The sequence below is a fragment of the Pseudoliparis swirei genome, chromosome 11, assembly GCF_029220125.1.
Source record: "Pseudoliparis swirei isolate HS2019 ecotype Mariana Trench chromosome 11, NWPU_hadal_v1, whole genome shotgun sequence".
NCBI classification, from domain to species: Eukaryota; Metazoa; Chordata; class Actinopteri; order Perciformes; family Liparidae; genus Pseudoliparis; species Pseudoliparis swirei.
The window spans coordinates 20,406,597-20,421,898 of record NC_079398.1 but is presented as its reverse complement, the minus strand read 5'-3'; the positions used below and the strand labels follow the sequence as shown (position 1 = coordinate 20,421,898).

The window sequence follows — 15,302 nt, the reverse complement described above, 5'->3', positions numbered from 1 at the left end:
GTGCTTTAAGGAAATCATTATTCGAGCAGACGGGCGCACCTAAAATAGCACCCGGTGATTACGGACGGCCGAAGTCTGAATGGAAGTTCGGTCCTGTCATTATTGGACCGTAACACTTTTCCTGACATCTCCCAGAGTAAATGTCAGATTACGCGTTTCAGCAGACATAATTGAGGTTATTTTGGCGAGGGCTGCAGATGTTGTTCCCCGTCTCAAAATAATTACATGTTCTGCATTCCACTGGGCCTCACAAAAGGTTTATCCTCCTCACCCAAATGATACCACAAATTACCCAAACCCAAAATATGCAAAGCCACAGCGACCCATTAAACTCAAAAGCGCCGTTCACTTCCTCTCAACCCGGAGACCCGCCGTTCAACTCCGTACTCATACGTTGTGCTTTCTTTTTCTAGAGCACTTAATTGCCATATTAGACAACATGTAATTGGTCATTTGTTTCTTTGGTTAACCCCTCTGTGACAGATACAGATGTCCATTTACTGGAGGGGTCAGAGAGCATGGGCGCCGTCTCAGGAGAAGGTACAATGTAGTTGGAGCCCTTTTCCCTCTCTGGCATGGACATATTGCCTGTTCCAACTTTCTGCATACAATCTGTTGCCTGCATGTATGACCTCTTCGATTATCAGAAAAGACAAAAGTCTGTCATCTCAGATAAATAGATTAGAAAGTAATTTGGTCACAGCAATATTCAAAGAACTTAAAGGTTAAAGGGAAACGATACTGCAAAGTTGTCTCTTCTCCAGGTTTAATAACATAAAATCAATGCTGTAATCAGTTTGGCTATTTCAAAGTATTCCTGATGCGGATTACCAGTTAGCCGATTACAGAGTTTCAACTGTAATCTTTAAATGTTCTTACGCTGGATTGGGAAATTACTTTGTAATTAGGTCCACGGTTAGTTTGAAATTTAGCGTGTTGTTTATAATCCGCCTCCAGAGTGAGCAGCAGCTGCTGTATTTAACACAAGAGTTGTAGGACGTCTCTGAGATTAGTATCTGGCACTTTAAGGTGAATAAATACGTTGGAGTGATGGTGGGTTGTCTTTTTTATTTAATGATTCACTTTTATTGGCATACCATGGATCTGCCATTAATTTACACTTTATTAATAATCAACGTCTGGAGTTTCTGATGTCGTATGATACCAGTCTTGGGACTCACAAATCCAATAAACAATGTGGAGCTGTTCATCTGATCTTCTTTATCAAGCTTTGTCATAGAGGTGATAACAATTCAATGAGCCACAATATGTTTAAAGCGATATTCCCTTTAAAAGATGTTTTTTAAAGTGTTGGAAAATATAATTTGGGAGCTAAACTTTACAGAGTGACAAGATTTTATTAGCAAACCGCGCAACATTATCAAATTTCCTGTGGTTGTTTCACACTGTTGATAATAACACTGTTATTATCAAGAGTGGCATCACAAGTTAACGTGTTTGCATTGCAGCAATGGAATAGTGTCAGGGTGTCTACAGGAATAAACCAGTGAAATTTAAGACTTTTTAAGACCACGTCTAAATAAAATTTAAGACCTAACGTACGAAGGAAATATACATTAATCTAAATTAATTAATTCAAAGTAAACACACTGATGTCTGTTCAAAATTAACAGCATGGTGTAATGCAAAAGGATAACACAAATGTCATTGCTGTTGTAAATTATATTTATTAATACAACATTTTCAGAACATTTAGGTCCCATGAACAAATGTCTATAAAATAAAGTAAATATATTTTTAAAATATGTGCAACATAGTTCCTTTTGAACAAAAAAAATCTATTAAATAACATAAATAACATTTCCAGCTGCTTTTAAAATGCAAATACATTTACATAATATAATGTATGTGTGTGTGTGTGTGTGTGTGTGAGTTCTCATGTCTCTATGTGATGGATGTTTGTGCACAGGTTCATGTCTACTCCTGAGCTTTTGTGAATATACTAGGAAAACAATCCTTTTCAAACTGTATGAATACAAAAACTTCCAGTTTACATTTGGTCCATTCTCCTGGAAAAAAGAAAGAAGGCAGACATTAGCCAAACAACAGTCAACACATCTCTTCATGACATCACCACTTCAGATTAATGTCAGACTGGATCAATATGAATGAAAACTATTTTTACAAATTAAGCAACGCGAGCCATCCCTTGAGCCTAGTGAACACTATGTAGACATATTGACAGGTAAACACCACTCTACTTACTACCATTCTAAAACTATTTTTAATTAGTCTAATTAATGTGTAGTGCGCCTATCCATAGCTGTTATTAACTTGACACATGAGTAAAGCTTAACTATATGAAACACATACTCATATACAAGAGGATAGTTAATACATATATATTTATGGCAGACTTACTTTGAGATGCTGAAGTAGGTCCTGGTGTCATGGCCCATGAGCTCCAGAGGATCCTGACAAGACCTGGTCATTTCACCAATAATGCACATGAAGTCCAGCTGTCTGCTCGCGGTGGTCTGGTCCAGAGTCTCGTGGAACAGAATGAAGAACGCGCCGCCCTGTTGGTCTTCGGTGATGAGCTCTTTGTTGCACGGCGCTGGATTTCCTCCGGTGACCTCCATCGTTGTAGCGTTGACGTTGTTGCGGGCGGCGGAGCAGGAGCTAGCGGCGGAGCAGCAGCTAGCCCCGCGGGCTGCTGGCGGCCTTCGCTAGTCTCTGTGCTTCTTGCTCTGCACGTGAGATTCCACCGCTGGAAAGTCTCGCGACACATAACGCAGCTTCAGAAGCATTTCACCGACCGTGACCAGAAACACTCGTTCTTTTCAAGCCGTTGTTGAACTTGCATCCCCCATGTTTTCTAAACTAGCCGATGCTTCACGTTGTAGGGGATGGGACCGAATACGCGGGGCCCCTTTAAGAGAAGGGGCGTGGCCCCGTGACACCAGAGACGCCGCAGAGCAACCGGAGCAAAACACGGACCTGGCGGAACAGATTGCCTCATATTCGTAATGACATGACACCCAAAAAATTTAAGACCAATCCAATCTGAATTTAAGACAATTTAAGACTTTTTAAGGCCTTATTTTTAGGAAAAGCAATTTGAGACTTTTTAAGACTTTTTAATGCCCCGCGGACACCCTGAGTGTAGTAATTGGGTTTTCTACTGTGACAGCTAAAAAAAGGCCAAACTATGCATGGGGATCAACATGGCTCCACATCATGAATAACAAATGAGTCTCAGAAAAACTGTAAATATACTCTGACGTTCGTGTTTTACAAACAGAAACTTCTCGTCAGCACATGGAAACATTGTGTGAAAATAGGACGGTAATGACAAAAGTCGAGTCTGCATTCCAGGCATTACCAACTCCGTATCGCAATGTTGACATCTGTCCTCCTCACCTGAGGCGTGAAGATCTTGGGGTTGGACAGGAAGTGCTGGCGGAACACTTTGATGATGAGGTCGAGCTCTCGCAGGTATTGCCGCTCCTCTGCGATTTCCAGCCTCACCAGGTCGTCGTACGTGAGCTCCCCGGAGGACGACGGCTCCTCGGTGCACTGAGACATCAAGCCGATGTCCTCCTCCTGGTCGAACATGTCCATCAACACCTGCGCACGAGTGAAGGGAAACGATGAAGCAAGAGTCAAAGCAATCGACACCCAGAAAACCTGCAGCCATCAAACTGAGCGTCTGCTTTTCTTTCCCCCCCCCCCCCCCTCACATATTCTCACCTTGTCTGCACACATGGACACCTTGATGTCCTGCTGGCTGATTTCATAGTGCCGAATGTTGCCGACGTAGTTGCCCGCCAGTTTCAGTATGTCTGCCGATATGTATTCAAGCACAGCCACGATGTACAGGGACACATGGTAGTCCACTTTATAGCCCAACACCTCCTGGTGGGACCAAGAGTAAGCAGAACAACAACATTAAGTTCTATACATGGTTAACCAGCCGTTTAAAAGTATTCCTAGTGTCTGCCTGGAGGACCAGACGTGTTCAGGGTAGTTCAATTATTCTGATTGACGGGTGGTATTTTGTTTTAATTATATTTCCAGGTTTGGTTTTGGGCCGAAAAGAAGAACATGCTGGTCGAATCAAAATACATCGATAAATAAAAATAAATGGGCATAAAGGCGATAAAGATAGAAGACAAATCATTTCATGTTTTCATACCGATTGTGTGTGTGTCAGCTCTTTGTTCTGCACCACCTGGATTATGAGAGCGGTGGATAAGCGTATTTCCTGAATTACCTTCGTTTTCAAAAGATATTATCTTTGTTTCGCATGTACGAATGCCAAAATGAACACATTATTTGAACAGGGAATGGTTATAATAGGATTTTTGTGCCGAGTCGCGGATCTTGTTTTGGGTTGCAGATCTAATTGGTCCTATGTGGGGCTGGGTGAGGTATTGCATGCTGCTGTATCGGGGCAGGAGGCGGGTCTTAACAAATTCTGAACCAACCCATCAGAACAATAAGATTAATTGGATTACACATATTTCCCAGCAACTGCCATAACTTTCTGGCACTCGCATCAGAGTTGATGACGAATGAGCTATAAAATTGCATGATTTGGGGAATGTTCCGCTTTATGTGACGGATAGAGAACCTGTGGCGGTGTGAAGGAGTCTTTACCTTAAGCAGTGGGTGTATCTTGTCCACAGGGAGAAGTAAAGGGTTTCTCCTCTTGCGTTTCTCAATCGCCGACTGGGCGTCGGCGATCGCCCACTTATCTATCGGGTGGGGGAAAGTTTTCTGTACACGTTCCTGAAAAAAAAAAAAAAAGAGAAGACGACTCTCTTAACACTTGATAATTTTGAAAGCATTAGGGTGATTGAAAGCATTCAGTTAGTCACGCGGAATGCTGCCGTGGGAGCACGCGTTTGCTAAATTGCATTTCGTCAATTTGCGACACATTATGAATTTATATTTCGACGCCTCACCTCTACGTCCTGCACGGAGCGAGGCTGGGCCACGCACAGCATGTTGAGCAGCTGCAGGATCAGCTCCTCGATGTGCTGCAGGGCGTCCTCCTTCGCCATGAGGTTTGGGTGGACCTGCTTCTGTACCTGAATGTCCGACACAAACACACGAGAGGAGATGAGACTGCGAGAATCATGCAACTTCAACACCGGCCTCGTCGGGTTTTTCAGCAGCTTCACTACGAACATTTAAAAAAAACATATATTTCTTCTGCACCGTTCACATGATCTCGACTGAAACCGATCGCGAGACCTGGTACGATGCACCGAAATTAGGCTCGGGTCACATTTAATGACGTCAAGTACAGGCAACGACTGATTGAAAACAAACACCATACGGTGGGTATATTGGTGGTTTTTGCAGGTTTTAGCCAAGAACTACAAATCATGCATAGTTTTCATTACAGCTGGTCTTTTTTTCTTCTTTTTCGCAGTGAGTAAACGTGGCTGCCTCGAATATAGGAAAATAGAAAAACATGAAATGCATGAAGTTTGCTCTGCTGTAATGTAAAGTATACAAGAGGAGTCCCTTTGGGCCAAAGCCCACCAGCCTCTGTGTGAAATCTGGCTGCACAGATAAATCAACTCAAGGAAATTACTCAGCCTCAAGTTATATACAATAAATACGTCAATAAATATTATCTCCATATAAATGGAATGAGATGTGCATTTTTTTTTTTTTTTTTAAATGTCTCTTCTCCTGATGCATTAAGTCATCTAAGACCTGAGAGGTGGAACCAGCCGCACAGACGGTGTGGCTTCAGGTGCAGACAGCCGAGGAGGTGTGGCTTCAGCAGGTCTACAAGTGGAAGACAAGAACTCCCCGCCCCCCCTCCCTCCCTCCACCCTCACAAAAGTTGTCGTCATTCGGGCCGTCCCCTCTTACAGGAATGCTGTCAGTTGAGGTACTATTATAGCACCCAAAGCAGACCGAGAGGGGGAGAGAGGAAGAAGAAGAAGAAAAAGCTGGGAGAGAGAACGAGAGGAGAGAGAGAGAGCTAACGTTTAGTCTCCACTCACAAAAGCCGGGCCTGTTCACATGTCGGTGATGGAATTACCCTGGCGTATAGTAAAGTGGAGCATTATGATGACAATACGTTGCCCCCGGATTCAGGAATGTGAGAGGAGAGTTAAAAAGGTCAACGCAGGCCGATCTTTACACATTCTTGTGCTCTGACTTGACTGCGATGCGGTGACGGGCGGGACGGGCCCTCCTCCGTCTCCAGCTGAAGTTCATTGGTTGAATTTGAAGGTGAAACTCTCGCCGAGGGGGATTATAAAAAAAGACCCCCTCGAGTCCTCCAAGATCTGTTTTGGATTCAAATTCCGATTCATTAACTACATTCAGATGCTTCTTAAAACAAAGCCGGAGCTGGAAAATCTGACGTCTCGCTTGACGTCATTTCTGTTTCGATGCACGCTCACAAGACCCGACGGTTATAAATAAGCCGTGAGTACGAACTCGGCGCGGAAAAAGAAAACGGTGCATCAAAGCAGAAGTAGGTTACGATGTCTATTCTCTCGACCGCAAATAGGCACTTGACCAAATTCCACAGGACACCAGGAGCTGTGAGTCACCACACTGAAACCGCGGGGGTTTCCCTCGACTCCATTCACAGAATAGTTGGCCCGCTGCTGAGAGGCCGCATCCAACGAGTGTCGTCTCTCTGCAACGTCGGGACGAGACGCGGAGCTGCGAAAATACACACATCTGAATGTAGTTTGAATGGAAGTGAAATCAACTACAACCGTTTTGAGGATAACAAATGAGCTGCGGGATAATAGTAGTTGTGCTCCAGCACAAGATGGTACACAGCTGAAATAATTTGTATATTACTAGAAAATTAATGCGTAATAAATTGTCTCGAGTCAGATTTTCAAGCAGAAATGACACAAAATTCACTGGTTCCAGCTTTAAAACATGCCAATATCTTCGAGATTTCTTAGTTGTGTTTCTTTATATAGTAATGAACTGAATATCGTTGAGATTTTGATTAAATACACAAAGACAAATTGACATTTGTGTAACCATTCAAGTTTTTTTGGGTGGAAATGTGACCAAATAAAAGATTAGTTCCAGTTTCTAAAATGTTAATAATGTATTGCCGTATACAGTAATAATAATCTTTGTGTTTTGGACTGTTGGCTGAACGGTAAGACATGTAAACATGACACTCTGGACTAGAAAATGTAACGGGAAATAAATTTCGAGAGCCAGCAATTCAACGAACTGTCAGACTAATCGATAATAAAACCATCACAAGTTGCAGCCTCGCCTGCATGGACATTACAGTAGTTACACTTCCATGGAGGGCCTTTCACGATCAATTTTACCGGCCGACAGTTTGAAATGACGTGTTAAGAAGTCGTTTGAGCGAGCCGCTCCCAGCGAACCCGTCGGTTCTGCTCCGCGGCGACGTCTCAGTCCTGCGTTGAGGACTGAATGCGGCGCATGTGCAGGTATGACGACGGCTCAGAGTATTTACAGTACCGCTGAAACTCGATCCTAATGGGCGATGGATGCAGCGTGGTCCAATATAGTCGGCGGCCCCGAGACGAGCGAAGCGAAAGCAACCGAGTGGACGAATACAACTCGGGAATTTGAAAAGCACTCAAATCATCAGAGACAACAAGAGACACAAAGCAGGTGAATTTCTAAAAAGAGATGGAGAAAATAATTGGCAAAAATGAAAATAATTGTCATTTGCTGGGAGGAGACACATTTATATTTGTACGCGTTTAAAATTGTAACGTGGGACAAATATGAAACGGAACATGTTTAGGTTTTTTGGCTCTCCATCTTTATTGTAGGAATAGAAATCTCCTCGGGCTATTGGGAAATTGTGTTATTCGATAGATATATTTAAATATTTCCCCGTCTACCGACGCATGCATGCAAAGACATAAAAACGAGCAGCATCTCGATCATATGCGAGTTCTCATGCGCATCTTCCTGTGCCATGTTGAGGTGTTCAGTTTCATGGGTCAGCTCCATTAAGACGGGAAAGGCTAGTGTACAGGAAGCACTCGCTCTCTCTCTCTCTCTCGCTCTCCCTCTCTCCACCCCCCTCCTGCCTTGCTCTCTACCCACACTGAGCGGAGCCCCCCCGGGGGAGAGCAGATCATAGCAGCAGACTGAGAGGTATTGATGTGCGTGTGCGAGGAGGCAGCAGCAGCACTCGTCCTACACAGACGGGAGCAGAGCCAAAGCCAGAGGAGGGAAAACCGGGATTCACAAACAGAAATAATCAAACCGGCTGATGCTTTACCTCGGAGTCTTAAAGAAACATAAATCCATTTATAGCCAGAAGACCACCCACTGAGCAGCACCTGATCCATGAATTAAATAACTGCCATCGTCAGTAGAATTACACACCAGGCTTTCCTTTAAAAAAAATGTTTTTAATAACAAAAGCTCTGCGCCAACAGCAGTTAAACGAGAGCTGAACAAATGAGCTTATTAATATACATCATTTGAACTTTTAAATCATGCTTCGAAATAGCTTTTGAAATATGAGAATTAAAAATAAGGCTGCAACTTGTGATTATTGTCGTGGCTGTTTTGCTATTCTCTAAGCATGTATTATTATTATTATTATTAATATTATACATTATGGGTTTTATGATTATCATTATTTTTGGCCTCAAAATAAATAAATAAAGATTTAAATGTAACAATGCATCATGTATCATCCCCATCAGATAAAATATAAAGCTTTGTTAATTTAATTGATTAAATCAATACACCGTCAGAAAATAGTAATTAATGTCTTATTCTGTCAGACTCACCATCCAAAGCCCAGCCACAGGAGAAACTCAGATTACAATAATAGAACAAAGGGAAAGAAGCCAATTGTCTCATTGGAGAAGCTGGAAGTGTTTTTACTTGATAAATAATGTAAAGAGTTCATTGTTTATCAACTAATTGTTGCATCGTACATTTTTCATTACCGTTTGATATTGTTGAATTTATTTGTCATAATCAGCTCGAAACAAAAAGTTAAGATATCCCTAGACCATTTCTTTACACATTTTATATGCAAAACAAGTAACAGAATGACAGGGAGAAAACGACCAACAGGTGTATTGATGATGGGGTTTAATTGCAGCCGATACGAGCGTCTCCATTTGAAGCAAAAAGCGAACCACGCAACGTCTTTTTCCAAAACTGATCAAAGAACGTTCTAAACTGTCAGGATACAACACGGAACTTCGCTTAAAGAACAGACTGGTGCATTGCACCTCCAAAATAGTGTACATGACCATGCACATGTTTGCATCGCATGTACCTTGACACGGTATCTTAAAAAATAAAGTAGTGACATCGTCTGCCACAACACGCTGGAATAATAAGATGCGACAGAAAACAATGGGGCAGACTGTGTAGCTCACAAGTGAGAGTTGAGGGGGGAAATCTAATCGTTCAAGCGGAAAAAGCACACGCAGCATTCCTCAAAATCTCCGAACCACGGACATGTTTACCTCAAAAGAAGATTTTATTACCCCAGAAGTGCGACATCATCACAAGTATTAGGCCAGTCATGGAAACTGTAGCAAGGGAGCCGATCCGTGCGCACAAAAAGATGAGAAAGTAGCTGAGGAACCGTGTTGCATTCAATGAGGATAGAGGTCACCTTTTGACTCAGACTACTCAGACTACTCAGACTACACACACACACACACACACACACACACACACACACACACACACACACACACACACACACACACACACACACACACACACACACACACACACACACACACACACACACACACACACACACACACACACACACACACACACACACACACACACACACACACACACACACACACACACACACACACACAATAATAGAGGCTGTACGGTGTTAATACAGGGTTAACATTTCTAATTCAATTGATTATTCTCCTGGCTGTGTATAAGGGGCTGCATCAGGCTCAGGTTGCAGGTAATATGGCTTGTGTGTGTGGCGGCAAGGTGGGGGTGGGGCTTGTTATTATACCCGAGCATGTGTCACTGTTTGTGATTCATGCCATGACATCATCTGCCATTACAACCAGACTGTCTGGGGAACCAGAGGCCAGCCAGAGATCAACTCACAGACAACGGGATCACGCACACGCACAAAGAGATATAATCACATAAACACAGGTAATCTTGGGACAAAGAGAAACAAACACATGTGGCAAGACATAAGGTGGATGACAAACAAACATACATGTGAACAAGGAAATCAAAATCCAGACCATTTTAGACTTGGAGACAAACAAACACACACAGATACACACACACACACACACACGCGCCGCTGACATTTCACCAGCCCTCCTCACATTCACACCATGAAGACAATGGCTGGTGGACCGTGCTGGCGGCAGCACGTGGCCTCGCCATGACCCCCGGCTGACCCGACCCAGTGACCCCCGCCTGCCTTCCTCCGCCCATCCTCCTCCGTCTGACGCTCGCAGACCTCATTTAATATTCTAGGAAGGGTGGAGAACGTGTGTGCGTGCGTGTGTTAGTCGGCACCGACTCTGCAGACGGCGCGGTGCACAGGAAGTACAACCTGTTACCGGGAGCATCCTGTCCGATCAACACACAACGCTCGTCTGATAGGTCAATTCATTGTTAATTAAGGAGGCGATCGAGTCCTCAGAGCGAAGCGTCCCCAGTTCACGTCCAGCCACGGGGCTTTAGTGCATTATATCAAACCTGATTTCCTCATCCTCTCATTTCATGTCACCTCTTCACTGTCAACTTTATCATAAATACATAAGAACAAAATACAGATATAAAAAGAAATTTATTAAATACAACAACGCTCAACAAATACAATTAGAAAAGGTGAACTAAAAGTAGTTAGTCATTAGTATTGTGTATGCATATATGTTGTATATATATATACATATATATTTTACTTTGTATACTTTGCACAGTCATTGCATTATATTTGTTTGTGTGTGTGTATATATATATATACATATGTTTCATTTTATATACATATATATACTTCATTTTGTATTTTACTTGTATACATCTATATCTTTTCATCCCTGTTTTTTATATTTTATATTTTAATCTCGTGTGTTTAGTTTATTGGTGCTGCTACTGTGACGACAAATTTCCCCTTGGGGATTAATAAAGTATATATCTATCTATCTATCTAGTTGCAGAGTCCCATTAGTTGTATTTATGTTTTGTTATGACCTTGCAGGCTATAGTGAAGTTCTTTTTTTAAACTTACAGGAATCCAATTGAATATTATATATATATATCAGAGACAATACAGATATTTGACTGTGGCAGCAGGAACATATAATCAAATTTAGTGTAGAACACGAGGAGCTCACAGCAGAGTCTCTGCAGGTCAAGTCAGTCCTTTAAAGTGAAAGTTTATTTTCCAGCTTGATGATAAATCGATGATGATAGATATGGGGTGATAATAACGTCTGAATGTCACAGATACTTTCAACTATAGTTTTTCTAGATCTGTGGGAACTTTTGAGCATTAACATCCTGTGGTGGAGGCTTATGACAAGTAAATCCGTCTAATTCTGAAGCGACAACAGCTCCGTCTCGACCGGATAAAAGTGGAGGCAAGACCAACTGACTGAAATAAAAAAAAACCTCAGCTGTAAGTTTTGGCCTGTTGGGAAGTCACCGGGTCAGAATTTTAAGCAACTACTCAGGCTGAGAAGATTAAAGAGGCAAACACACACACACGGAAAAACAACAACAAAGCATGCTTGTAACCCGATCAATCCAAACTTTAAATGTTGGCCTCGTGAAGCCCTGTGAACTCAGCAGCATTGCCCTGCGCTAACTCAACATGGCGATGGAATGAAACCGTAGCCAGTTTGTTATTATCGACGCCGGCGCGTCGGGGGCCGGATGACCCTCTTGGAAAACACCGGGCGCGAGCCAAGGTGATCGAGAATAGCAGGGACACAGCGTTGAACTCTACCGTGGTGAAATGTCATGTTGATATTATGAAAGCGCAAATAGACTTTTTGTGCGTCTTCATTCGACAACAATACTTGAGGGATGACGGGAAACAAGAGATTAAAAGGTCCACAGCCAAACTGACATTCGATACCTCGGCCGAATGTAACAAAGTCTCAGGCGCTTCACATCTATAAAAATATAATAGAAACTGGAATGGGCACTCGGTAGAGCGCATACCTTCGCATATCACAAGACTGGGCATTGAATTATGAACATTTTGGCATTAGTTGCATGCCAATTGGATAAAAATTGATCGCGCTATGGTAAAAAAGAAGATCTTGACCTTTTCATGACCTTGACCTTTGACCTGATGGATCCCAAAAACGAATCAAATGGTCCCCGGATAATAACCAAGCATCCCACCAAATTTCATGCGATTCGGTTTAATACTTTTTGAGTTATGCGAGTAACACGCACACAAATAAATAAATAAACACACGGCGATCAAAACATAACCTTCTGCATTTTCAATGCGAAGGTAATAACAGCGCTTAAGTGCCACCATCCAGGCCCGTAACTAATGCCTGCTTTCATTATCAATCCATCAAGACTCTAAATTCCCAGAGCCAACGGTGACGTCTACACATTGCATTTACTGTCCTGTAGTCCAAAATATCCCATTTATGATGATCTAAAACAGAGGCAGCAAATCTTCAAATATCGATTGATATTTCTACTTGTCAAACTACATAAGCGATTAAATGATAAAAAATAGTCAGAGATAAATTTTTTGACCAATCTAATGATTCTTTCATTACCTTCGCATTCGAGAATGCGGAAGGTTATGTTTTGATCGCCGTGTATTTATTTATTTATTTGTATGCGTGTTACTCGCATAACTCAAAAAGTATTAAACCGAATCGCATGAAATTTGGTGGGATGATTGGTTATTATCCGGGGACCATTTGATTAGATTTTGGGATCGATCGGGTCAAAGGTCAAGAAAAGGTACCAAAAAAGTGCCTGCGGCGAAGGTATGCGCTCTACCGAGTGCCCGTTCTAGTTCCTACTATCATCCGTCTGATGTCACAGCAATATGTAAAATATCTGTACATATAGCCTGTAGCTGGATGAGTTTGTCTCATTTGCAACGCAATGCTTCAGGTGACCACCCATCAGCTGAAGGAGACACTTCTTCAAACTCCCTCTCTGGTTGAACCCAAAGTTTCCCCCCTACACGGGCCCCCGAGGAGCCCCCAGGACCCATCAACAGGTTCCCTTTCATCTCTCCTCTCAACAACAATCCGAAGCATTCTCCGGGATGGAGTCATCCACCATGGCTCCTTCTGACGAGGAACCCCCCCCCCTTCCCTCCCCCAGTGGACAGCTGTGAAAAACAGCGAGTCACAGTCTGTCAAAACCATAACAAACCTCTCCTGCGTCAATCACTGACAGGCTTTCCCTCCGGCGGTTGTGTAACAAGTTGAGACAATGAAACCGCGGCACCGCGTCCCACCACCTGCTCGCTCAGTTTCACCTGATACATCCCACCGGCTCTACGGGTAACCGACGGGAAAGAGAAAAAAAAAGGGGGGTTGTGTTATTTATAAACACGCCGTTGCTACACGGGTAAAAGCCACGTTCGCTTCTAAAAACGAATGTATTCAAAAGTCGATGTCACCATTTGATAAAGTCTACAAAAGGCTAAAAAGGGGGAACGAGGAGCCGAGCCAAAAACAGATCTCGGAGCGAAAGCCGAAAGCAGGCGCTTAATTAGCCGCCCTTAAAAACAAAGAGGGTAGTTAAACAACTTCTTCAAAGCACGGTTCAAGACGTTCGCGAGGCTGAGGAGTCTATTTCGGAGCACGGACGTTCATCCGTCGCGCTTTGAACAGAAACTTCAGTTCGCAGTACTTCTACGTCTATTTCAGGAACTCGAATGTCGCAGTGTATTACGACGGCGCGTCTTTCTAAATAAGTCAACACGCCGGGAAGTTCTATTATAAACACCGACCGCACGCGGCCTCGTCTTAAGTTCAACAACTGTCAGGTAAAAACGTGTTAAAGAAATATTGAACCGCGGTGATAAATGGGCATTTTCTCATGTTTCTTTTGTTGGGGGTCGAGGATACGTCGGGGAGGCGTGATGCGTCACAAACGGAGGAACATGAACGGCGAGCTGGTTGGATTACGAGGTTCAGCTCTTTGGCTTCTTTCAAACCTCCCTTTAGGTCCCCGAGCACTTCTTACCGCCCCATTGCACGAGTTGCTCCAGGCACAGCGCAGGTATCCCAACAGTGTGGAAACGGAGCCGGCCCGTCTCGACTTTGCACAACAGCAGCAGCCGATGTGCCCCTTTTAACCCATTAGCGACTCTTTTGAGCTCCGAACGCACCAGGAAACGTAAACGCATGAAGGAATCTCGACGGGCCCTTGCGGGTTTACACGGGCCGATTTCAAAGCGAAAGCAGTACGGAGAGCTTTTAGCGTCCGGGATCTAAACAGTGTGTTGACAATGAAATGAAAAAGGAGCTGTGGAAACGTGTACTTCCCAGTTCCAGACTTTCATAGGTTTGAAGAAAACCGGCTCGGGGGGTGCGGGGTAGTCAGAATACAGAAAATAAACCTGGTCATGATGGAGAGAAGCCAAGATGATGCAAGAAAAGAGAAAGAGAGGGACAGTCAAAAAGGAACTGATACGGGTTAGTCCTGCTGACCAAGGACATTAAAATGTGTTTCCTGTGCTGAAAGTTTCAATTAGGTTGAAGAGGATTAAGTCACATTTCTTCGGGAAAATGAGGGAAACTTCACATGTAAGCAGCATTTATTTTTAAAGAAGAAAAAAAAAAGAAGCTGGTCTCTGCTGTTAGGACCAAACGAGGAATAAATAAAGAGAGACTTCCAGTTACAAGGCAACAGTTTCAGTAGTATTGAGCTTAGAGGTGAGATCAGCATGCTGAAAGTTACTAGTGAAGGCTGTTTACCCTCATGACCAGGGAACAGCACATACAGATCAAGGCACTGGGCAAAACTTGACTACTTCTTCAAAAATATTTAGGGTAAAAGTCAATATGGGGAACCTGGATGAGATGGTTATTAAATGAACCTCCTGCAGATCACGTCAACAAGACAGAGGAAGACAAACGACTGCTGTGATGATTTGTGATCAACAAAACATGAGACACTTTCCATTTAGGGGCATTCACGCTGTGGATACGAGGCAGACCTGCTCATCACAACAGCACGAGTGTGAAATGCATTTGGCGGTTAAAAAGCCCAAGTTGGCAACTTGTGACACAAGTTTGGGTTCGTGGTGAAACCAGCATAGTGACGTAGCCTCCATGTCCCCACACACACACACACAGGAGTGACTGTATGGA

The 15,302-nt window shown here is 43.2% G+C and overlaps 1 protein-coding gene across 3 annotated transcripts in view; it reads right to left on the bottom strand.

Moving 5' to 3' along the window:
- The window catches only part of sos2 (son of sevenless homolog 2 (Drosophila)), a 36,225-nt gene that overhangs the window by 20,023 nt on the left and 900 nt on the right, over positions 1-15,302 (bottom strand). For all 3 annotated transcript variants that reach the window (XM_056425522.1, XM_056425524.1, XM_056425523.1), the window contains 4 exons: positions 4,932-5,057; positions 4,624-4,755; positions 3,715-3,879; positions 3,385-3,591 (listed from right to left, as the gene is read on the bottom strand). In XM_056425522.1, coding sequence (XP_056281497.1) covers positions 3,385-3,591; positions 3,715-3,879; positions 4,624-4,755; positions 4,932-5,057 — 630 coding nt within the window. The remainder of the gene's footprint in view (positions 1-3,384; positions 3,592-3,714; positions 3,880-4,623; positions 4,756-4,931; positions 5,058-15,302) is intronic.